Raw genomic sequence first — 26,340 nt, forward strand, 5'->3', positions numbered from 1 at the left:
GAAGTGGGAGAAAAACGGGTGTGAGTTACATACATACAAACATACAAGTGAAGCTAATAAAAGCGTGTTAAAAAAAACAAGAACACACGGTTCAATTGAATAATAAAACCGGCCAAGTGCGGGTTGGAATCGAGCACGAGGGATTCCGTGCCATCCATAAACTAAATTGGTCATCCATCCAATTTGTGACTGTTTTAACCGTGGCATCGCCTCGATCATTTATATAACAAAACTACACAATCTCAGAAGCTTCATAAGTATCGCTATCACCATTCATTAGATACAACCGCTTGGTGACAGATGCACGGACGGACTGACGGACTGACTGACGGCCAGACAGACAGACGGACAGTGAAATCTTAGTAATACGATCCCGCAATTTTATCCTATGGTGCGGAGCCCTAAAAACTGTCTATTGTCACACACGACACGATGATATAACTTTTGTATATAACACGTATGAGCTACAAGGAGTTTTCAAGCGAAAGTTAAACTTACAATTTGTTAAACATTTTTATCGCTATCTGTAGGCGAAATTTCAAAAAATTTGTAAAACTGTGCTCGTTTAAAAAGTATTCATCCTACTATCAAAGTGTAGAAGTAGAAAATATTATGATAATCTCATTGAGAACATCCGCAATATTCTTTGCACACAATGACCTACTTTAAAGCGTATATTAAGTTGCCTACAGCTGAGAGCTGGAAGCTTTATCACTGTTAATCTTTTGCTTTCGTGGTTATTCTACGTTCTTAAAATTTCATTTTAGTACATAATAATTTAAAATTAACTTTGAAAGCTTGAACTTAATAAGTACCTCTCCAATTTTCCGTCATTTGAATTAAACCTCAAACGTCTACAATAAGGAAAGTGCGGGAGACCCCTGTCGTCTCGATCCCGTCTTATGAATTGGCGCGAGACAAATTCGATTAAAATTAAGTTGGTATGGAAGCTGTGTACAGCCCGTTGTACGTAGGCGATGTTGTTTGTTTTCCACGTGAGAAAGAACAAAATGGTTAAAATATGTTAATTATGATCGCGAGCACGGGAATGTTTTCCGCAGCGTCCAATATAAATAGCAAAAGCTATCAGTTAAACAGCCAACCAGCAAAGTGTGGAAGGAATTCCTAGCTGAGGAGTGAATTTAAATAAATTTGTTTATTCATCGACTGTTACGAACTCGTACGTTTTTGCACTGAGAACGCGTTAACGTGGATCATTATTCAATCAATTTAACACAAATGTGTATGTAACCTTTCAAAATACGCAAATTATACCTCTCGATGTTGTAGTAGCAGATAACACAGAGCAATGTAAACTCTAAATACATGCACGTTTTTATCTTTGCCTCGTTTTTTTTTTTTTCTTGAAGCAGCGTATCGCGTTTTGTTGTGAGAATCGAATTGTCTTTGTGCACGTCTTAATAGGTTAGAAGATACTGCATTGCGCTTCGTACTATAGACGATAGACAGAGGTCGGATCTTATTGTGATGCTAAGACGGTTAAGCTCGAAGCGCATTAATCAATTTAATGGCTCTGTTTAAACAAAACGTTAATCATCATTAATTGCGAAAAGGAAACGAAAAATGTCCTTGAGCTTTCGCTCAAGTAATTGTATGCAATATAGTATAATGAGTGAATGACTTATCTAAATCCTAGGAAGAATTTGAGCTTTACTAATCTCACTTCGCAAAAAGCTGTAAATGCATTGTTTATAAAAATAAAGACTTTAATCAAGTGTTTGAAATTGCACCCAGCATTAGGTAAAATCAATTTCAAAGGACCATATTAAGGCTTGTTCTGTTGTTATTTATGATCGAAGTTGTGCTGACTTAAAGAAAGACACCCATGTCGTCGTTTTAGTTTCATTATTTTCTAGTTATCCAAGTTTGTCTTGAACACGAAGCAAGCCGAAAGTGTTTGTTTAGACGTATCTATAACCCAATTCTGGGTTATTGATTTCCTGTTGAACATTCGATCATTCTTTGTAGCAACAACGACGATTTGCAATCGGATATATTTTGTTTCATTGAATAGTATAAAGTTTAAACTAATTTTTAGTTTTTACAAAGGTGTTTTAAATTTTTTTGTTTATATTCATTACTATACTATATTATGTTTTACAGTAACTTGGTGTTTAAGCAAACATAGGGTTCTAATTATGCCCTTATAAAATAATATCATATTAATCCAATAATGTAATCCATAAGGGCAAGGATAAAAATCTTAAGATGTTACATTCGCATCACCTATCTTTATTTTACAGTATTACTAGCTGCACGCCCCGGCTCCGCCCGGGTTGTCATTTATCGTAATTAAAATTATTTGAACTATCCTATCTCTCAAGTTGGATCGAACTGCACATGGTGTGCGAATTTTATTATAAACGGTTAAGTGGTTTTGGAGTCCATTGAGGACAAACATTGTGACACGAGATTTATATATATTAAGATTGAATGATTGCACATACGATTCGGTTCAATTCTCATATATACAGTGACGAATGACGACAAACACACAGTGGAATAAAAATGAACTTTAAAAAGTACGACATCTCCATTTCTATGAAATTTACAGTAATGTCTAATTTATAGATAAATTCCAGTTATTGTTTTTATTTTTATCTCATTGTCAAGCTGCGATAGACACTTGTATCTATACTAACCTCGACAACGTCAGTGATGCGGACCCGTCTCCCGTTCTCGAGCGCGGCGCCGTCGGGCGTGACTTCTATCAGCATGGGCTCGTTGCCGGGCCGAGCGCTAGAGCTGGCGTTCGAGCCCACCTTCTTCTTCCTGCGCCGCGGCTGGGCGTCCGACGGCCGCCGCCGCACGTGGAACATTATAGAACCTACGATGACAAAATCTATATAAATTCTCGGGTCACAATCTTAGTTACCATACTCCTCCGAAACGACTGCATTGATTCTTATAATTTTTGTGTGTATTACGGGTAGGTCTGAGAATCGGCCATATTTTTCTTACCCCTAAATGATAACAGAAAGGCAGAACAGCGTTTGCACGGTCAGCTAGAAACTTAAAAAACTTAAACTTAAGTAACTTAAAATATATGGACAGTGTATATCGTTCTGGAACACAGAGTAATTGTTCCCAAAGCGAACGCGTAGTGGGAATTCAAGATATATGAGTATAGCATACTTTATCAATACATGGAACATGTAAATAATATATTTCTGTTCCCAAAACAATTTCTCTAAGAGGGTATACGGTATTTCATAAGTCGACCCAAGAGGCCGCTGGTGTAAATAACATGCAATTTAAAACATTTCGAAATAACACATAAGAAAGATGAGACGAGATTATTATGATAAAATAATATGTTATTTTGGTATATTTAATGAAATAAACATTCTTAATCTAATATTTAGTCTATAATTATAAGAGGATCTACGAGTCAGTGACTAATGGGCCAGCTGACTGACAGAATAACCGGCTAATTGACAAAGAGCAGACTCATCGTGCATAATATCATAACCAAATATGAGTAGACTAAACCAGTTTATTTTTAATACCGCAATAAGTTTTCTCTTTTCTAATTCAGAAGTTCGATACATTGTATAAGTATAATGTATGAATGTTTTCATTAGCGATTCATAGCATATGTAATTTGTATTTTTAACAATAACTAAGCCGCCCTTAAATTGTCAGAACTATATACTAATTTACTACCACCACACACGGGAGGCACTAGCGTTTAAATAAAAACAGAATCACGAAAATCTGTTCACCTTAAAGTTATAAGGTAACAAAGGCAAAAAAAAAAAACAGACTAATTGATAAACTTCTTCGTTTTATATAAGTCTGTTGAAAACGTTACAAATCAAAGTTTTGAATTTGTATAAATACACCCAATTATAAGCGTCGTTAAACGTTTTATCCAGAAATTGTTGTTGCACAAACTACAGGTGAGGAAAAGCGCTTACGCCGACGGTCAATTAAAAGTGTTGCATTTATAATAATCCCCATCGTGGCCTATTAGCGGGTTTGAAGCGTTTCATTAAGCTGGATGGTGTAAGTGCCACAGGGCGCCACGCCCTCGCCGTTTGGTACACGGCAGACGCCGCGACGGCAACGAGTGAGCGTCTCTAGTGTCAACATCATTAGTGTCGACTGTAGTTTTCCCGCCGCGTCAACTACGTATATCAATCCATAACCAACGACACAATGGAACTGTGACATATGTGTATACTATGGCACAGTTACGTTTTATAAATAAGGCATACATTTATTCAAAGCAAATAGTTTTTATAGGAATAACATGAGTACAGAAAGGATTTTCAATAGTATTCTTACATTCTTATGTGTAGTAAAGATAAATCCTGATAAAGATAGAGTATCTTTCCCTGATCGAGTTTCTTGACGGACAAGTTGGTGATCAACGGTCCTGCGCACGCGCATTTACCACGGAAGTAGGAGGTGGCGTAATAAATATAATGTAACGTATAATGCAATCCCACATGAGTCCAACTAAGAACAGGAATGTCAATGACATTTATGTGTCGAAAATTAATTGAAAAACACGACTTAATTGGAAATGTTTGGTGTGTATCAATAACTGCTTGTTTTATTTTTCCTGAATCTTATGTCACATTATAAAATATTTGAACTTAGTGCTAGGAGGTGTGACACACAACGTTTCCATATGCCACTACGACGAACATAATCTTAGTTGGATCCCATAGTAAAACGTATATCAATCTAATATACGATAGATATTGGATACCTGCTGAATATTCTAATTATTTTAATACCAACACTCGATATTAACTCAAAGGTTTGTGTAGTTCACAATCGATCTAGCATAGTACATAATTGCTATGTAAATACCCGTTGATGGAGGTTTGCTTATGACCATAACTACACCAAACTATGTTTAATTCATGAAATTTCGTACTTCAGCTTCTCGATTCCGAACGCGATGGTAAATATTTATTCACGACGAGAGCTTTCGTTATCCTTTGTTATATAAATAACAAATTTTATTAGCAAATATTATAATAATCAATTTTATATTACACCCTTGTGATTGCTAACATTAAAAATATAGTAAAAAAAAATCATCAAGGAAAAATTTTCTTATTAATATTATAACATATTTTAAGCAAGATTCGTTGATACGATAAGGTTTTATGACTGTATTTAATAAAGAAATATTCCTATAATTATTTTAATATTAGGCTCACAGTATCATATGGCTTCGCCAAAGTAATATTCGATTGTATTTTAATAGTGAAAGCAAGTACTTAATCATTTTAATACACTTTATACAATATCTCTTAATTTAAGTTATACTGTAGTAAGTGTATTAAATACATTTATATACTATGGGAATTCATAAGTAAATTACCGAGCAAAATTTCCTTATGAGAATTTCGTAGACGCGATGTGAAGAATTTATTGAAATGCATTTCTATTTCGTCACTCGTGGCGTGGAATCGACGGTCTAATTGCAACTGCCTTCGACGTACACTGCAGTGTTCAATCGACATAAATAATCTAAATATGTATTCATAAAATGACAGGCCTGCGTGAAAAATACGTTAATGTTATATTAATAAAGAAAACTGTTTCTATTAAAGGAATAAATAACTATGTTGGGTAATTATTATTGTTTTATTCAAGGAATAATATATTTACAGGAAAATATTATGTTCGTAAAGTGTCACCTCTCACGTCTTACTGGATTTATTTATGAGAAATATTTTTGCTAAAGGTTTTTACAATAATTAACTACATACACGCAAATCGACCGCACAATACACTATGCTATGCGAGAGTTTTAATACAAAACACATTTATATGCAGAAAATGATTGAATAGAGAGAAATGTTCCAACAAAAAACACGTTCAACGCTCGATTTTGGTAAGCCTCGTTCAATTTACATAGAGTGAAATAAATAATTATTCCGTCGACAAAATATAAAGAGATAGTAATCATATAAACCTAAATCTATAACGAATTTACCTATGAGCTACGTGTTATTAATGCTATAATAATTGCGATATTATGTTTAGAAAAATCTTTTAAAAAGATCTCCATGATTTAAACGTCCATCGACAATAAAAGAAGAATAAATACACATTTACAAGATCACCTAAAAATATCGGTCAATCATAAACCATCCCCCGTTCGGTCACACTTCGCGTGTGCCACTGTCCTTGCGTGACATGACGAACATTCATATAATGGTCTAACCTGTTGCCTTACCTTATTAATGAGTTTATACATATTGTACTACATTACTTATAGACATACAGACTGTTAGAAACTTTCAAGTTGCAAGTCATGAACTGGCTAGCAAATCTTATCGCGCAGTGCAAGATATCTATCTACATTGCTATCTAAATTCAATGTATAATTAACAAAGTTTATGCATACGATACAAGCAGAAATAACTTTTGAAAATTTTATAAATGTAAAGAAGATACTTATAGATAAATTAGATATTTAACAGACTCTAACAAAAAAGAATAATGTAATTTTCATTACTTTTTAGCTTGATACCGTGCGTTGAGATAATTTAGAAAAGAATTTTTTTTTTAACGCTAGTAACATTTTAAAATTAGAAACGATCTGTTCATGTTCTGTTCAGTTTATCAGAAAGTGAAATTACAAAAAATGTATGAAATATACGTAAATAAGTAAGCGGCAAAACCGTTCCTAAGAAGTAGACGTGCAATGAAAAATGTATGCAAATGCGAATGTAATTCGCTCAATGGACACCTTTATAAATTTAATATATTATTTTTACATTATTACAACACAATACAATAAAGGTACCGACAGGAGTGGCATGTAGCTATCATTGTATGTGTGGTGTAGGTACAAAGGACAGTATCTGATAGACTTATGTGTATAATTCTCTTGGGCACGGCTATGAAGTCGAACGCAATACCTATATGCTATATGTTCGAATCGAATAGAGGTCGTTGGGTATGTCGGATTTTATACGATATTTTAAGTTCAAACGTTGTTTCTTTCTGTTGAAATAAAACAATTGAAAAATAAATTTCTCTAATACATGTCACAAAGAAAATTATTCATGTACGGCAACATGAAAAGTTGTTTTACAACCCTGTTTTAAGAATCATTTTATTAATTACCAATATCTAACAAATCACTGTGGATTTGTTCAAGTTAAACAGTTGTAAGCGAAAAAAAAAACCTTAGTAAACATTGATATTATTGCTGTTATTATGGAGGAGGACTTTTAACACTACATTTATTTCCCTAGAGATATTCCTCGTATACAATAAAACAACAACTCGTGTCACATGAAAACTAACACCGTTAGTAAAGTGGAGTCTGACAGGCGTTTCGACATTTCTTTCAAAGGCTTTTACGTTTCATCGACGTGAGAATTGTAAGTATAACTTCTATAAAATACAATACATAAATTAATCAAACGAAAAATGGAATTATCCATTTAAATTCTTCACAATGTTTCATTTGATATATAAAGAATGTTATAGATTTGAAATTCTTATATATAAAATTCTCGTGTCACAATGTTAGTCTCTATACTCCTCCGAAACGGCTTGACCGATTCCTCTGAAATTTGGTAAGCATATTGGGTAGGTCTGAGAATCGGCTAACATCTATTTTTCACACCCCTAAATGATAAGAGTAAGGCAGAACAGCGTTTGCCGGGTGCAGCTAGTAATATATATACGAAATTATTTACAAGTACAAGTTTATAAGCAACGTCGTGATAGCGTATACTTAAGTCATTAGAATAATTGAATTCGATTGATTTGAAGGCTAAGACTTTATGCCTTTTACTTTTAAAGAGGCTATTTAATTCTATGTCTATTTTATCGACGATTCAATTCAATACATTTTCTTTTTGATCGTTGAAGGAGAAATACCTGCAAAATTAACATTATCTATTCTATCATCCTTCCCTGAGTACAAACAAACGAAAATTCTGTTTGATTAGTCATGACACTGATCGATAATGAACAAACAAACATAAAATGTACGGTTTGGCTCCAGAAATTTATTTCTTTCCGCCATCTCCAAACATATTATCGATTCAATATGAAAAAATGAAAGCTTATGATGATTAATTGGCACCGAATTTTATGTATAATCCGATACAGTTCATTCAATACATCGTCAGTGAAATAAAAATGTCGCGAGTCAAAATCTAAGAGTGAAATCGAAAGTTTGTTCCAAAGATATCATACAATGGTAAAGGCCACTCGGGCGTGACCTTTCTAAAGGTAGAACGTGTTCTGGTTCCATACTGAGCTTAGGGACGGGATGAAAATTCGTTTCGTATGTTCGTGAGGGCTATTAAGGATCCTTTTTTCTATTTTAACTGACTTGTAAGTGGCTGTACTGCATTTGAGACACAGATTTTCTAAGATTACATTTATAAATGTACGAAATTTGAACTGAATCGGACAGTTTGTCTGTTTAGTATATTTTCTATTACTTTATAGCATGAATAAACACTAACTAACTAAGAATGATAAATAATTTATCTAGGAGTAACAAGGAAAATAGCATAGAATTTACAAATGAATATACAAAAAAATCATATAATTATTATATGTATGAATTTATTAAACCTCAGACCCTTTGAGCATTAGAAACACGGAATTCAGCCAAATTACCTAAGTTAAATGAATAGTTTAAAACTAGGTATTACTTATTCAAAGATTCACGAATATGTCAATTACAATCATGCATAATTACGTTAGTGTGTGGAGTTTGACGATATTTGAGGATATTTGTATCTCGTTCATACAAAAACTCATTAAAGATAACATCAGCCTGAGGTAGGGACAACTCATCTCCTATTACAAGATGACAACGGTGCCTTGAGTAGGAAGATAGGAGAAAGAAAGACGGGGCGCTAGGATTTAACAGATGTTGTTGTTGTTTTAAGGATATGATAGATGCGATGATGGATTACATACAATATTAATTTTCTCACTTGTTTCATAGTAAGTCGTAGTTAATGTATTTATCTTAATCTAGCAATGTAGAACCTCGATATCACAATATTCTATGGAAAATGTAAGAATATCGACGTCGTTATTTTTTACCATTCGCTTCGTTCGTTATTTTTTATGTTAGTGAGGATATGTCGGTTTAATTTATACATTACTTTTAACGTACAACTGGAAAACCGAGCGGCCTACGATTGTTTCGTTAAACATTGTTATTAAATATATAAATAATTACTCTTCAAGCGAAACAACCATTTTATGGAAAAAAAACTACGCCGGCAAATAAGAAAATTCTTTGTAACTGAAATAAATTAAATTTTACAAGGCTTATCACTCGGACGCTCGAGTTTATTCGCTTTGAGGGTACATTTTGAATGCAATGTCAACAGATTCTCTTTGCGCTGCAGATGAAAAGTTACGATAGAAATCGTTTAAAAATAATAAATAATCCTACATCACCATTATAAGCTTTTATACATGTCATTATTTGTACATGTTGCTTCATGTGTTGCTTATTGATTGTTTGTTTGACCTATAAAATATTTACGAGTATATGGTGTCTACGTATTATTAGGTGAGTAATAATGAGATTCGATATTATTGAACGGACCTAGGAATTTTTTTTATACAGAAAATCATTCTGATGTTATCTTCTCAATTTGAGCCTGCGTATTTTTGTTTGTCATTTTAAACTAAATACGTAAACAACTCTTCACAACAATTCAGCTAAATTGTACCTAAACATAATATAAAAGAAGAACGGATGGATATCAGTTATTCAATCACGCTAGAGCGGCTGAATGGATCTAAATTAATTTAAACACCTACATTTATTTAAATGAAAAAGTCATTTTTTTTTTTTGGGAAACTATTCCATTGGATAATAAGAGATGGTTAATAGATGTAATGGAGAACAAACACTATTCTCATCTCAATAAATATTTTATTCATAATCTCTAGGTGGACAACACTTGTTAAGGTGATGTGTACAAGTTTCGATCCAAAATTCATCCCTCAATCCAATATAATATATTATAAGTGCGCCTTTCGTATGGAAATGTGAAAATATCGTATATCTAACACGTCATACGGTTGAGCTTCTTTGTGACGTTTCTCTCGAAGTATTTGAGTAAAACACTATTTACCGATCGCATTCGCGGGCTTGCTATAGTAGGTATTATTGAATACAATTTAAACGCGCAACTCGCTTGTTAGTGGACATAAAAATAAATAAATATACATTTATTTTTAAACATGTAAAAGGTACATATTGCAATCTAATTCGCTGAGTGAGATGACAAATGAATTAGTGTGTGCTGAATTTTGTTCACTTCAAACTTATTTAAGCCGCATTGCGTTTCATTTCGCATTCGCAGGGTTCGCATCATCTAAAAGCTAATGGAAGTTTTAAATTTTAATAGTAAAATTCAAAGTGATATGTTTTCACTAGTATCGGCATTCCCTTTGACTAGGTAAGTATATATACCTGTAGGTATCCCTCTGCCATATTAAAAAAAATCAATTGTTAACATTAAATATTGTATTTAAAGTTAACAATTTTGTGCCAATTGTGCATATTCTCTCTTTTGTTTGTGTTTATCTATGTTTATCTGTATTTTTGTGTGCAATAAAATATTATCTATCTACCTATCAATCTATCTATTTATTTTTTCACTTGTTATTTGAGCAAAATTTCATCTTTCTACATACATACACACACTCCCTTACTTCATAAAATCCTTCTATTTGAAAATGTGCGACAAACGTGTTTCAGTACAATTTTTCTTAATTATTCTCACTCTCAATCATTATCACTTCCAAATTTCGATAACAATTACATGAATTTCATCAAAACATTATTTCAGTATAAAAATTACACATTTTCATTCCCGTTTATAGGTGATTTATGTACAATACTTCCCACCTACATCACACACAAAGACAACATAGTACCTAATACCTAATACGAAATACGTTACGCTCATCTGCGATGAAGCCAGCGAGAAGCGTTATCTAATACATCACATATCGATTATGAAGCGAAAGTCAAATTTGGTTAGCAAAGTTGCATGTAGGTTAATAACCTTGTCAAATGGAAATTGTGATAGAGACGTTAACTACGACGGCCGAGTTTACTTTCGTCTCACGTTCTCGGCTGCGCGAGGAATACGGGGCTCGTTCTGCAATCTGACAGCCTCTCCGCCGTTTGGATCTACATAAAACACGTTATTCGGACATAACGACGTTGCCACCATTTTATTCTTTGTTTTCATCTTTATTGCTTTTTTAGGACGAACCTTTTATTTTGTCCACGGTTATGTAGGGTTTAATGTTACGCCGACGCGATATGTGATAATAGGAATTATAAACAAATTGCTTATTTCAATTTATTATCCGTATTGTTTTTAGAGCTTATACGCTTATTTATGTTAAGCTCAATGCTTCTGAAAGTGACATTATGCGTAAACAATACGCCTAAACGTAGTAAAGAGACGCAGAACTTAAAACCAATCACTATAATCTATGTTCATTTAGCTACTACGATTTGATTTTCAGATTAAACGTAGAATTTAGATGAGAGAATATAATTGAATGCCCAGAGCTAGTCCAATATCATCGAACACGTGTTCATTCATAAATGACGTCCCTAATGACCGTATTATCGACAGCAATCCATGAAGCACACTTCAAACTCAATTTAGACCGGAGCAATGAAAGCATTTCATATAGGATATATCTTCCTGGGTACTTACGTGCAAAGGTTGTTAGGAAATAAAAGTTAATTTTGTGAGACGTCGTTCATAACACTCGTCGTATATAAGCGTTGTTTGAATTTCTTTAATTCTATAACAGGAAGTTGCATTCATTATTATTTGGGTTTTTAATAACGATTCTACATGAAGCTGTAGTTACTTTCGCAAAACTCAATGCTCACTAATATAACAAATGCTAAATTTTGTATTGTGCGTTTGTTTGTCTTTCTTTCTTGTCGCAACGGAACGATTCTATGATATGATGAGAGAGTGATATGGGCTCATATTTACTGCGGTGAAACATCTAATTTCCATGAGAATTTCCTTTGACAACGCGATGGAAAAGCTGTTTGATACAATTTTAGATTTTACCTCACGATAAGTCGGAAATTATATTAACCTATTGCCTCAGGCTCTAACTAATAAGCGTATCGTACGAAGGTTAATTCGCCAGCTAATACTGTAAGTAAAAAGTGTACCCTATTTCAAGTATATGGCATCGCATGGGCGCGGACCAAACACAATTTAGCTTAGCTTGTCGAGCCCGACACATTACCAGCTATTTGTCTTCCTAAGAGCTTTTATTGGGCCAAGTGCTCGTTCTCCTTGACATTTAGAAAATACGAATTTAGGACACTAAGTATAGGTGCTTCAAATGTATATAATATAGAAGACGCAAGATTACTTTGACCGTGCATCTTAGAACTTTAGTTAAAAGATTCTTATCATTTAAAGATGTAGTAAAATATGTATAGGTTACTATAAAAGAGACTTTACCCCTTTAAGTATATGTATATGTATATGCAAAGAAGGAGACTTTCCTTGGATACTTTTACTACATTGCTTTACACTCTTTAATTTAATGTTCTGTCACTAACTACAACAAAAGATTCGCGGTAACGGTACAGGTCAATTTACTCGGCTAACTTTTATGGAGCGACCATAAAGCTCTTTATAGAGGCGAAATAGCACAAGTTTAATCTCTGGACATAAGGAATAAAAATTTGACCTTTCGTTGTCGATTAAAAACTGGCTTAGAAAGTTCTGTCGAAGAAAGTGAATGAAGACAAGCGTAATGAGTCCCAAACAAGTTTGTAACTTACGAGTTCCTCAGTTTGGGGGTTTGGTTAACGATCCTAAGACATTACAAACACTGTCAACTTTCGCGATATAAAACCTCGAAGGACGATATTATGCATATCGATTCGGCGAACCGACGGGCATCGAACTGCGAAACGAGTTAAAAATACCACCACCGGCAAACGAACCGGCATCTGCGAGCACACCGGTCAGACTACTCTGTAGTCTGCTGTCACATGTGTTTGTTTACTATCGGCTCGTTCGCATCGGAAGCGGCGGGAGCGGGTGTACTCGCTTTTGGGTGAGCACTGCTAACACGTCGCGAACTTTTGAAAGTAGCAAGCGAACTTACGACGAATACCCCAATCCATGTCGGAACGGCGGTCGCAGCGGGCGGCCCGCGGCGCCGCGGCTAGGCAACTGGCGTCCTGCCGCCCGGCGCCCGGCGCCCGCACACTCCCGGTCTACTATTCCCATTGTTCGCGACGACGACGTCGCTACTCGCTACACTGTGTTCGCGGACATAACCGCATCTTATTGTACATTGCTATACATTGCAAGTTCAAGCAATCGTGCACGTAGCTAGGTATGTATAGTACAAATCGTTATGCTCAGTGAGTAATGTATTCTTTTGGGAATTTATGAACACAATCCGTTTAACTTTGTTCATTTATTTATTAAATATATATGCATATAAGTTTCCCTCAATCAGACTTGTTCTTTATTGATGACTGGATACAGAGGTTTTTTGGAAGAATCGGCATAAATATTTAAAACTTTCAATATAATAATTATCTGACAGACATTGCTCTGTTTTTGTACGTGCTTTCAAACGCTTTAGGATTAAATAGACATTAAACTTTTCTTATTACTTTTCCATTGGAGAATCTATACAAGTTTTTCTTGTGTTAGATCCTGCTATTGACAATATAAAGCTACAACCAAAATAATTAGTGAAATCTGTTCAAATGGTTACGTGTTATACTGCAACAAAGGGAACTGTGGATTAATTATTACATAGAACTTGACACTTATTATAGTGCTATCTAGTTTTCTTCCCGTTAATATACCATAAATCCCGTTATTTTATACATTGTATAGAGTATGAGTGTTATTTTGATTTTAGTAACAATCGTATGTAAACGCCACTCTAAGTCCCAAGGAAACGGTGAGTTGCAGTATAATAAACACGCGAGCTTTTTCAATGCCCACTATCCACAGCTCTTAGCGTTCTTTTCACAAACGATATAGAATTATGAAGTAACATTTTCATAGATAAAATATTCCATAGCACGGAGAGAGTGAAATAAAAAAAGTTAAGGAAACATTTGTCCAAAGCCCTCAAGATTTTAAAGATCCTTTGAAGACCAAGATAAATCTCTGTTAATTACCGGCACTTCGCTCCGATTCGTCCGTAGCGCGTTACATATATAGCCTATAGCATTCAGGGATTACGTATATAGCCCACAAAGAAATATTTTTTGTAAAAGGTCCACTATTTACTGAGATTAGCACGTTCAAACAAACCAACTCTTCAACCTTAAATAATATATTGGACCCTTAGGTACACAAAACCGTTAACTCAGCTAACACAATAAAGTATAAGTATATTATAATTTCTAAACACAGTAAATAAATCGCTCGAAACACGTTCGAAAATCTTTATGAAATTCAGAGATGACGAGACAACATTACTTAAAGTTAAGAATAAAATTAGAATACAAATGAACTCCCACCACGTAGCTTACGGAGACGTTATTTGGATTGGCCGCTAACTTTGCCAATTAACAATTGAATTAGATCAAAGTTAGTTAGATTAGTTTTCGTTTGTTAGTTTAAAACACTTTTAACTCTATTTAAACAACTTTAAAAATAGTTAGGTTTCGATAAAATGTAATAGTGGGTTCTATTTTTTTTATATTAGTATAAATAAATAAACAATATATTAGTATAAACTTAAATGATAAATGTAACTTTTGAAGCGTCATATTGAAATTGCAAAAACAATATTACAATTACAAATGCCGATATTATATAGTATCATTCTTTAAGCATTTATTTATATGGAACGTTAGATCTGGCGCGGGTGGCCCAAAGTTTCGGCTCGATAAAATGAAATAGGGAGTCGAACATCACGAAGTAGGTATATATTGTCATATCTTCGAATTTATTTTTCATATTTTTAACACCCATTTAGATATCATCATCTCTTGTATGTAGGTATGATTAGTAGGCATAATTTAAAAACTTAGAGCAGTGACTCTACACTAAGTAGTGTAATGACACTTTTTAAAAATGATAGATTAGTCCTGTTGTGTTGTGTTCTGTGTTGTTGAATAAGATTTATTTATTTTGTGATTATCTTTTAGTTTATTTTTTTTTCATTTGTGGTATTAAGATCTATACGGTATATATAATGACTTAAAATAATATTATCAATGGGGCGAACAACTAATTAACGAGTTGCGAAAAAATTGTCTAATGAATGACACGCGAATTCCTCTTTACATTAAAAATTAATAAGGTCACAGTTATCGAGTAAGTAAATATCATATTCGAAATATACTAAAAGCTGTAAAAATTTGCGTGGCGTGCTCATTAACTGAAGAGGCGATTGGTGTTCATTTAGACGCGAAGGAGAACTGAGTTCGAGGCCAATCCTATATAAATATCTCATTATATTATATATGTATTTATGAAGAGCACTTATTTGAAATAATCTTATTAGCTGTTGCCTTCAGAAACAATGTTAAGTATAGCACTTGTCTCATCTTATACTGGTCTACAAAAGTATGAACCCGCGGCGAAAAGGAGCCGTCCTAATCCAGATTATGTCTGCTTCATCAGACCACAATAAAAATATAAATGCTATACATTTATGTTCGTCTGATTCACATAGGAGGAGGTTTTAACTATTTTATATTTATAAGTCACTAGCGGTCCGCCCAGGTTTCGCCCTTGGTACATATATAGCCTATAGCCTTCCTCAATATATGGGCTATCTAACGCTGAAATAATTTTCAAATCGGACCAGCCGTTCCTGAGATTAGCGTGTTCAAACAAACAAACAAAGAAACTCTTCAGCTTTATAGTATTAGTATAAATTAGTAGCCATTATTTATACAAGCACTTCCAAAACAGTTAAAGTGTTTGAATAGTGTTAATAGTTATTTGTATCATACATAAACTTATTTTGTAAACAATCCAAGAACACAATTGTTGGTTGTGACAGAAATTATTATCGCTATTGTTGTTTCACGAAAATACGTCACTCCACATAGTTAAAAATATGTATTTCTTATTTCGCAATTATACATAATAACCAGATAATTCAATGCGTATATAAATCAAATCATAAGCCTTCACAAACTAAGACCTATAGAATTTCTAAAGAACTATAAAATGCTCTTCATAGATATCAATCATAATGATTTACTATGAAACAACGGGGATAAACTAATATATCTACAGCTAAAAGTTTATTTTTCCTGCCTTTTTCATGTAAATGTGTGTCTTTTATTCTATATTCTTTCTATATTTTTTTATCTGTGTGTGCAATAAAATATCAAATAAATGTACACAGTACGAGTGTACAACGTTATTTCTTTTTTTATGAAGTACTAACTGCGCATCGCGGTTTCACCCGCGTAAGTCCGTATCCCGTAGGAATATCGGGATAAAAAGTTGCCTATAAGTTATTCCAGCTGTCCAGCTGTCCACGTACCAAATTTCATTGCAATCGGTTCAGTAGTTTTTGCGTGAAAGAGCAACAAACACACACACATCCTTACAAACTTTCGCATTTATAATATTAGAAGGATATTACACACACTGCACGCATTTGCTATACACTTTGTTATTATATTATATACTCTATTGTCTACGGTTAAGATCGAATTTGAAATGAACAAGTCACTCACTGCGGTGCGGGTGCGTCATGACGATGGCGAGCGGGCACTCGTCGTCCTCCAGGATGTACTCGGAGTTGTCGGCTGCGTCCACCTTGCGACGATACAATCAAATTTCAATTACAACTTGGAATTAAAATCACACATACAGAGTGTACGTAAGAAAATTATTCAAATCTAGCGATCATGATATTGAGATAAACTCATGAAATCTGTTACATTCAGATATATAGGTAAAGTTAACACAAGCGTGCTAATATCAAATCGATTTTATATTTATTAATAAAGACCAACCTAATTCCACAAAAAATATTAAAACATTTTTAATCTACTATTGCTCATAACTTTTCTTCGTTATAAAGTTTAAGGCATCATATAAAATGTTTGTAAGATTTTAATAAATGTATTATATATGCGATATTTGTAAGAAACGAGCGACTTGAAAGCGTTTATAGAAAAGATGCTTGCTTTTCTTTGAGTATTGTAACGTTGGCGCCTATTTACTACGTATCATGTGTGTTATTTTAAGATCTTTACATGTGATACCTATGTGACGTTGTTTTAACATTAAGAAATTATTTATTTTATACGTATATAACTCAACATTCATTTGAGAGTATACTAGGAACGGATTTAATAATACAGATTGCAGTCATAACGCAAAATACCTGTAAATTTTGAGATAAATTATATCACAATGAAGGGGAAATTTTATAAAAACGGTTTATTACCTCTAAAGTAGATTTATCGATGATATACAAACGAGAAAACTACATAGCGTACAATATTTAAAGTATGAAAGATGTTATATTACGCCTGTTTTCCACTTCAAAAGTCAAAGAGAGTCAAAATTCTTGGGTCAAGATTCGTGCTGTCTCATTGCACACCCTGCACTATAGGGTAAGCCGCCCCTGCCCGTAGGCTTTTCCTCATCCATCCCAGTCTTATTATCATTGAATCCATTATTAACGTCATTGATTCTTTTGTTATCGCTTTTACAGAGGCCCTATATCTGCAAACTTATATGCGCTGCAGTGATCGCTCACCAAGGCGAACCACCAAATCAGTCGGCGTCTCTTACACATAAAAGCGGTACAAATCCCAATATAGGCTACGAAACACACTTCATAATATGGTGCAGCAGGTAAAAGCAGCACGCAACTCCACCACCACCATACACCATACACCAAGCAAGCAGTACCTGCACGACGCGGGCGAATAATAACTAGCACCCGTGGCACCTTCTCTAAAGTGGCTCTACTGAACACAGCGGGGTTTCAGTCAGAGAATCCGGAGTGAGTATAGAATCCAACACAACCTGCAGGGACCCGTAGGTTATCTAGAGAAGACCCCCCCCCCTCAAAAAAAAAAAAACAAAAGAAAGGCGATACCTGCACGATGCAGTAGTGGTGCGGGTCGTGGCGCGCGAGCCCGTACTTGTCGAGCATCTCGCGCACGATGGCCGCGGCGCAGTCGCCCACCGACAGCAGCAGCGTCTTGTACGGCACCGACGGGCACAGCGACGAGCCGTAGATCTTCAGCGTGCCGCCTGCGCGCACCGACATGTATCATATACATTTATTGTAGTTTTTGTGTTGTGTTTCATTCGAACCATTAGTTCCTGATAAGCGCATTCAATCACATCAACGAAGTCTACGGATTTCAATATTAGGCATAATAAATTAGAAGAAAATCCTGTGATTAGAAAGACAAGTTCTTACTGGCCATAATTATTCTTGAATATAAATGCTACTGTCATCAATCCTATATATGAAAAGAAGTCAAACTTTAGTTTTAATATTTATGTATGCTTATTAATTAAATAAATTACAAAATAATGAGAATCAGTATGTTCAAATTAGTAAAAAAAAAAACAATTTAATAGAGATTGAAATAGTGTAAAATGGCTTAATATTTTTTTTTTTTTAATACGGTTTCGAACATAATCTACGGAGATAATCGATTTTGTTACTAACCAAACAGGTACCCTGAGCGCACCCCTATAATAAATGCTCTTATTGGTTAGTGGTACATATTAATAGGTAAGGTAGTAAACCTCAGACTCGCTCGACTTGGGCCTTATACCTATAGAACAGTCGAGTCAGATTCTAATCCTGAGTCATTAAAATTAAAAATGATCTATCGATTCATCCAATATTGAACATTAATGTAAATTAAAAATGTTCAGCAAAGAATGAATTCTTGAATACATACATAAATAGCGACATCATATACAAGCCTGCAATATAAGTCTTATATATCTTAGGAGAAAATCCTATTAAACTTATAATCGCATTTAATGTCTAGTCATGTAATTCAAAGTCAATAGAGCATTAAAGTAAAACATTCTTCCTCATTCTAACCCCTATTAATATCATCGAATAAATATTTACCTACATCCAAATTAACATAATAATAAAGTTAGATGTTATTGTCTTGTTTATTTGGTTGTTTGTTATGAACAAAAACAACTTTATTGATTGAAATAATGCTTTCACCAGAAAGGAGCATTATTCCTCCTTCTACATCAGCCATAGGCGATATCTTTTTTTACTTTCATCCCATATCATCTAATAAGAAGCATGAGACAAAATTGCTTTATAATGTACCAAAATTTTCACATACCCTTAATCACAAGAGATAAACAACACTAAAATTAGCATTGTATTATATAGAAATTGAAACGAGTCATACCAGTGTCCGGTCCGCCATCCTTGGACCGAAATTGTTGCAACTTCCTCTCCAGCTTCTGCTGTCTCCGTCGGCGCATCACAGCCTCCGGGTTGCTGATACTACGTGTAAATGACGTTTCCGGTAATTCTGACAAAGCAGAACATTATTGTTTAGTACAAATTGTATTATTCATGGTGAGTAAAAATAATTATTTAAAAAATAATCCATATGTAATATAGAAACAATTTTTTTATATCACTTTTCAAATTTTAAGGAAAAGTCTGTCTGTTGTTATATTCTACTAGCTGCTTGCCCTGGCAACTCCTGGGTACACATTTTTATTGAATTCGTTCATCTCTTCTTGAGTTATAATTGATATAACTAAGACTAATATATTGTTTTAATTTAGATTTTTTAAATAAGTAAGTCAAGAAAAGTGATTGTTATGTGAAAGAATAATTTTTCAATCAGCTTTAAAAGGATATATTTTCCGCTGTAAATTGCAATGCAAATATTTTAACAAACCTGTATATAATTTCTCTGCTACTGGACGGTTTTCATCGTTTGTGTCAGATTTTAGTCTCGACAATTTTTCTTTTTTCTTTAATTCTTTCTTTTCCCGCTTAGAAAGTTTCCGCTTGAAGTTTTGGTCCCCCTTTTCATTCACAGCAGATAAAGGCATCTGCAATAATAAGCAGACAAATAATAAGAATAGTCGGCGACACATTATAATTTACATATTCCGCCATTTCCTGTAGAAAGCTACGCAAAAGAGGATACATGTCTATCATCAGTCACATTCACATTTAATTAAATTTGGATTATTTGAGCTGTATAAATTAAATTTCTAGTGTCATTATATCTTACACTATCATTACAATGTTATTTGGCTAATTGACCGATAAGAAACTTCGCCACTGCAAATTTAATAAAATAAAATTAACAGATAAGCTGCACATATCCAAAAGCTGCGAAACCAGCCAATTACATGGAAACTTTCAGAACTATCACGGTGATACTTCCACAACTCGATCACGCTCTCACCTCGTTCCCACTAGAGCACTTGAGCAGGAAGCGCCCCTCTCGATCATCCGCGTGCCAGTTGAGCTGCACCAGCAGCGGCTTCTCGTGCGGCTCCAGCTTCCTCTCGTCGTCCGGCCCGTGCGTCTCCCACAGCGAGTACGAGCCGAGCGATAGCATACGCATGTCTGGACGGAATTTCTCTATCAGTGTTTCTGGAAAATTAAAAGCTAATTAGTGAATTCGTTTTGTTAATTGCTGTTAGGGTCTTGACAATAAATATTAAAAGAAGGAAAGACAATATTTGTAATAAAATAATTCTATTTCAACTCCAGCGAATTTTTGTACGATTTACCAATAAACATATGTGCACATTAATTACACAATATTTAATTTTAGCGTGATACAACAATAACAGTAGGTATAATAGAACTAACCATTTGTTTCTGAGGGTAGGCAGGGATACTGCATTGTAGGTGAGAAAACTATTCAGACTTTAAACATTACAAAATTTTACATCCTATCCTACTATGCTACTAATTATTATAAATGCGGAAGTTTTTAAGGATGAGTGTGTATATGTTGCTCTTTCACGCAAAAACTAATGAACCGATTGCAATGAAATTTGGTACGTAGACAGCTGGACAACTGGAATAACATATAGGTAACTTTTTATCCCGATATTCCTACGGGATACTGACTTACGCAGGTGAAACCGCGGGGCGCACCTAGTCTTTCAATTTATCAGTAGGAAGTAAGAAATGAAGCTTAAGCTTACCTATGACATCGCTGACTGTAGCATCGGACGCCACACGAATGCATTTCGTTGCTATCTTTTGACCCGAATCTTGAAAATAGAATCGCATAACACCATGGAATTCGAGATTCTGCGAAAAGAAAAAAATATATAATAAAACTGCTATAAGTAACTTACTGAAAAAATAAAGCAAATAAACAAATTTGGCTTGGAATAAAATTAAACTCTATAGAAATACTAAAAGCAAGCGATTAGAGTCGATTGTGTTTTATATCTCTGCAGAAATCACGGGAAGTAGGATCGTACTTTCAAAATAAAGGAATTTTATTATACAGACTGTATTCATTCCCTATTTAATGTTCCTATCGGTGAATCATTTGACATGTAAATTGTAAAACTGCATTAACAAATTGAATGTTCTATGAATCATATTACCTATTCATTATTTGCAAGAAACAAGTCACAGAAAAAACAAATAAAGGAAATAAACAGTAGTAAATAATTTGTAACTCCTATCTCTATCTCCATCTTGTAGATAAGTCTTTATCTTCACGATTTGTTGGCTTGGGAGTGTTACCTGACTCATGTTTAAAAATACAATGCATTGTTTGATAATTAAAAAACACGTTTTTTACAGCAAACAGTAAAAAGTATCCATATAAATAGTTTTATTGAAAAACGTGGTAAAAGAAGCATACCTATTTAATTTTATTTTTACCAAGTGTTGCCCGTGAAAAATAAGGATTCAACCTAACTATTTATTTTGTTACCTACCTAACTGTTCGCTGTTCGCAAAAGACAATACGTACTTGAGCTGTATTGAGCATCAATGTTTATCGACCCATGTATCAAAACTCCCTTAATTCCGCAAACGATAACACCAGCAATTGTCAAATCTTTCGTTTGTTTTCATTATATTATGTAATATGATAACATAACTTAGCTAGTAAAGTGAATCACGTCAGAAAATTACAAGTGGACAATGCTCACATATTATTAGAATAATAACTATGTACCCATACAGAAGGAGATTCGTTTGATGAAACAGGATACGCTTATTATGAATCACTGAAAGCAGCTGTGGCATTCTAGCGATATTGTCTATTTGAAACAATGGGGAAGGTCATGAAGATGGCACAACGAATTGATGAGGTCAAAATATGGTCGTTACATTATTCTTCATTCATAAAGTATATTAGTTTATTGTTCTTAGCTTGAAATACATTTTAGGTACGAACATTATTATAATGACAAAAGCAATCAGGTCTATACTAGCTAAGGGAAAGGTATGTTTGGTGGAACGCGCTAATATCAGGATTTCAAAAATCCGATCCGATTTCTTTATGTACCATGTGTAGGGTAGTATTTATGTACCATATGCCGGGGCAGACCGCTAGTTTCAAAATATTCAACAAGCCCCAAGCCTATCGCTTTCTCAGTTTCATAAAACAATCGAATCTATCTCAATTACTCTCCGTTATTCTATATCCAAATTTCACTGTAACAGTACATCAAAGTATGACTAAATAAAAAACAATCAAAACAGTGGTATCATTTACCTCATTCGGTTCGCTGAGTTCAAACAGATCGAGGCGGTTGGCGTTCCACTGTTGGATCATGTTGCGGAGCGCCTCGCGATCCAACATTCGCTTGTCCGCCGCGTCCATTTTGTCACCGCATCAAGGAACCCTGCAATTAGAAAACAATTCACTTTAAACACACAACATAACGTGATCGAGTTGAATGTTGATACCAAAAGTTACTTATGTAAAGGACTATATTAGGTATATAAAGGAAATTTTCAATTCTTTATCCGATGTTAATTTTTGTACGTTTGTAACGTTTTCACGCAAAAACCACCGGACCGATTTCAAAAATTCTTTCACTATAAGAAAGCGACAGTTCACTAATCAACATAGACTATATATGTACCACGGGCGAAGCCGAGGCGAATAGCTGGTAATGGATAAACTAAAAACCTACAGTAACTCAATATTAATTGAGGCAGTCTCTTTTTTTTTATTTGTTTCTATGTCATCCCATCCCGAGGCCACCGGAAAGAGATACATGTGTGACAAAAAACGTTACATAAGTCATGAATTGAAAGTAATATAATTTTATTCTATAAAAATAAAAAAATAATAGCTCAGATACGTCAATTGAAGCGTCATCGTTATTCTTAAGATTACCTGAAGAACAAGCGTATTTATTGCAATTACCAAGAATGAACTATATAATTACCAACTGTATACTTACAATTATATCGCAATAAATAACTATAATAACTGTTTTGATATATTCGTCCCTAACGCTAGATAATGGTTCTACAAACTTAAAAACCAGACTTCGAAAATAGCAAACAAATAATACGATATAATTTTTCAAATTCAAATAATTCTTATTCCGGTTTGCACAGATAAGTGATACCTGATACAGAATAGTGATACCTTCGTTAATTCGAACCATATAAAAAAAATTTGATTGTACAAAAGTTGAAAGGAAACATAGTTTTAAAAACTCTCAATAAAATTAAATGGAATGATCGACAATAGAAAGTGCAAAGTGCGGATTTCCTATTCGTAATCATAATATTTCCTTTCTAATAACGCTACTTTGTAAAATGTATGTAAAGTTATAGGTAACGGACATTTAAGTGACGTATTATGGGTCATAAAATACCATCAATTAAGTTAATCGATGTCATCGTTTTCAGTTAGATGCCAGACAATCAACTACAGCCATAAATTTCCATACACACTTCAATCACGAAATAGATAAGTGTTTAAAACTGTACATTCATACGAAATATCTAATCTGATAAAATTTTACAGCCATTACATTAAATGAGTTAAATAATATACTCGTTATCTTTCACAGGTATTCCTTATTACGCCTGCTATGTGGAGCACCGTGGAAAAGGTAATACTTCGTGATATTATTAAGTATAAATGACTTTTACATCCTACAATCATAAGACTTAGGCGTTAAGGGAATAATACGTAATAATAAATACTCGATAGCACATAGTTAATCTAAACTAATATTATAAAGAGGAAACTTGTGTTTTTTCTATGTTTGTAATGTTCTCACGCAAAAACCACTGGACCGATTTCATAAAATTCTTTCACGATTAAAAAGCTGCAACTTTCTCCGAATGACAAAGGCTATGTATGTACCACGGGCGAAGCCGGGGCGAACGACAAGCTATCTATAATTTTATATGTATTTACTTACTGTAAATTTATCAATGTCATGAAATAGCAATGATTTCCATGACATATTTTTCTTTAGAATTATGTTGTAATAAAAAGTGACTCATATTTATTAGTATACAGATATAATTGCTTATTAATGAGCTTATATATATTCAAATAGTAGCATAGCATAGCGTAGCATTATTGTATCGGCGATTTTGTAATTATTATTGTAACCGCATAGGGTCGCATAATAATAAACAACAGCTGGGGATTTTTGCACGATTGCAATTTCTTTTCGCCTTGTCGATTACATAATGCATAATTAATTTAATCAAATATAAAAAGATCTCAGTGGCCGCGTAAACACAGTCCGTAAACAGTAGTTTAAAGAAAATAACAGTTTCAGAATATATTGTTTATTTCGTATCTTGTATGTAGATAATCGTTTAACAAAACATTTAATCGCCTCTTTAAATCGAGCTAAATAATAAAATAATCAATTCCAATATAAATTATGTTTAATCTACAAACGCATAAGTAGATTGAAAAACTTGATTTGGTCTTTCAGCCTAATCGATTGAAGCCATTTCAATCAATTGGAATTTGAAGATGATTGCAATGTAGGGGAGGAAATAATAATCTGTGCTATACGACAAATTAACCGTTGATATAAAATGGGTCAGCGTGGCAATTGTACTTATCGACAAATGTCATTGAATGCAGTACAAACCTATGACTCAATAAAAACAATTCAGTACTAAAATCGCATACCCGATCGGTAAACCAATTCCCGCCTTAAAAGGCCACGCTCAGAGTTGCCAGCATGTCTGCATTGGAACTAATTTATGTATTTGGATATCTCTGTTGACGGACCTCCTGAATCACACATTAAATTATCATTTATTCAAGAAATATCATTAACATAAATGTTAATGAAGTAAATAAGATTTTGGAGTAAGACACTTTTGTGTATTAATTTCTTAGTTTAACATCGCATTAGATTACGAAGTAGCTCTAAAACTAAGACAACCACACATAACACTGAATCGAAAATTAAATATGATTATAAATATACATAAAAAGTATCATATACTATTCAACCTTTTGTCTCTATAATTTATTTTTGTCAGTATATATCACAACATTAAAAGTCTCAAAAAACTTTAGGTATATATAGTTCAAAAATCTATGAAAACATTCTGTTGGTGGGCGGATCCTGGCATACATCATGCGCAGGCGCACCTACACTCGCGTGTTTGTATTTATAACGTAAACATATGGCCCGGCGCGCTCCAGACCAGCCGACAGTCTAACACGTCTATTACCCATCTCACAAACATCGGCCAGTTTATTGCATAACAATCGATTGAACACACGCGATCAAAGATGTCTGTAACATTAAACGTCGTGGCGAACCTTACATCGGCCGATAAAGGATTTACCTAAAATGTTACATGTTATTGATATAATGGCTAAATTCTACAATTTTCTTGAATTGATATTCGGAATCACTCAACTCACTCAATATAATATTCAGATAATGATGAGAGCATGATCTAATGCTCTGTGTAAATAGCACATATTATGATAGAAGTATTTCATTACATAATTTGCGTATTTATAAGAAGTAATTCAATGAAAATAGACATAGAAAAGAGGCAAACGGAATTTAAAACGAAATATCAACGGAAACGGAATATAAAAAATAGAAAGGTTATCATCAATTAAAATTAAGCAGAAGTATTGAGGTACATTATAAATGTAAGTACTCAACAATGATATAACTAGAATTTTTTTACCTGTACCTAACCTTGATTCTTCCAGTTCCACCAATAAGACTTCGGTATCGAAATTAAGAGAGCTTATTCAACAAACATGAAATTCAATGTTCATGTTATGAATGGATAGAGCTAATACCAACGAATATAATAACAGTTTACATAAACGAGCCCGCTGGATATTGGATTGCGTAG

The 26,340-nt window shown here is 33.9% G+C and overlaps 1 protein-coding gene across 5 annotated transcripts in view; it reads right to left on the reverse strand.

Annotated features, from left to right (window-relative positions):
* LOC119831022 (afadin) overlaps positions 1-26,340 on the reverse strand; it is a 60,836-nt gene that overhangs the window by 21,927 nt on the left and 12,569 nt on the right. For 3 of the 5 annotated variants that reach the window (XM_038354236.1, XM_038354235.1, XM_038354234.1), the window contains exons 3-10: positions 22,730-22,859; positions 21,192-21,300; positions 20,438-20,628; positions 19,919-20,075; positions 19,415-19,540; positions 18,112-18,269; positions 16,733-16,814; positions 2,664-2,848 (exon numbers count right to left, since the gene is read on the reverse strand). In XM_038354236.1, coding sequence (XP_038210164.1) covers positions 2,664-2,848; positions 16,733-16,814; positions 18,112-18,269; positions 19,415-19,540; positions 19,919-20,075; positions 20,438-20,628; positions 21,192-21,300; positions 22,730-22,837 — 1,116 coding nt within the window. In that variant the 5' untranslated portion in view covers positions 22,838-22,859. Of the gene's footprint in view, positions 1-2,663; positions 2,849-12,835; positions 13,069-13,164; positions 13,270-16,732; positions 16,815-18,111; positions 18,270-19,414; positions 19,541-19,918; positions 20,076-20,437; positions 20,629-21,191; positions 21,301-22,729; positions 22,860-26,340 lie in introns of those variants that run through there. The other 2 variants (XM_038354237.1, XM_038354238.1) reach the window with 2 other exon arrangements.

Source organism: Zerene cesonia, chromosome 13 (assembly GCF_012273895.1).
Source record: "Zerene cesonia ecotype Mississippi chromosome 13, Zerene_cesonia_1.1, whole genome shotgun sequence".
NCBI classification, from domain to species: domain Eukaryota; kingdom Metazoa; phylum Arthropoda; class Insecta; order Lepidoptera; family Pieridae; genus Zerene; species Zerene cesonia.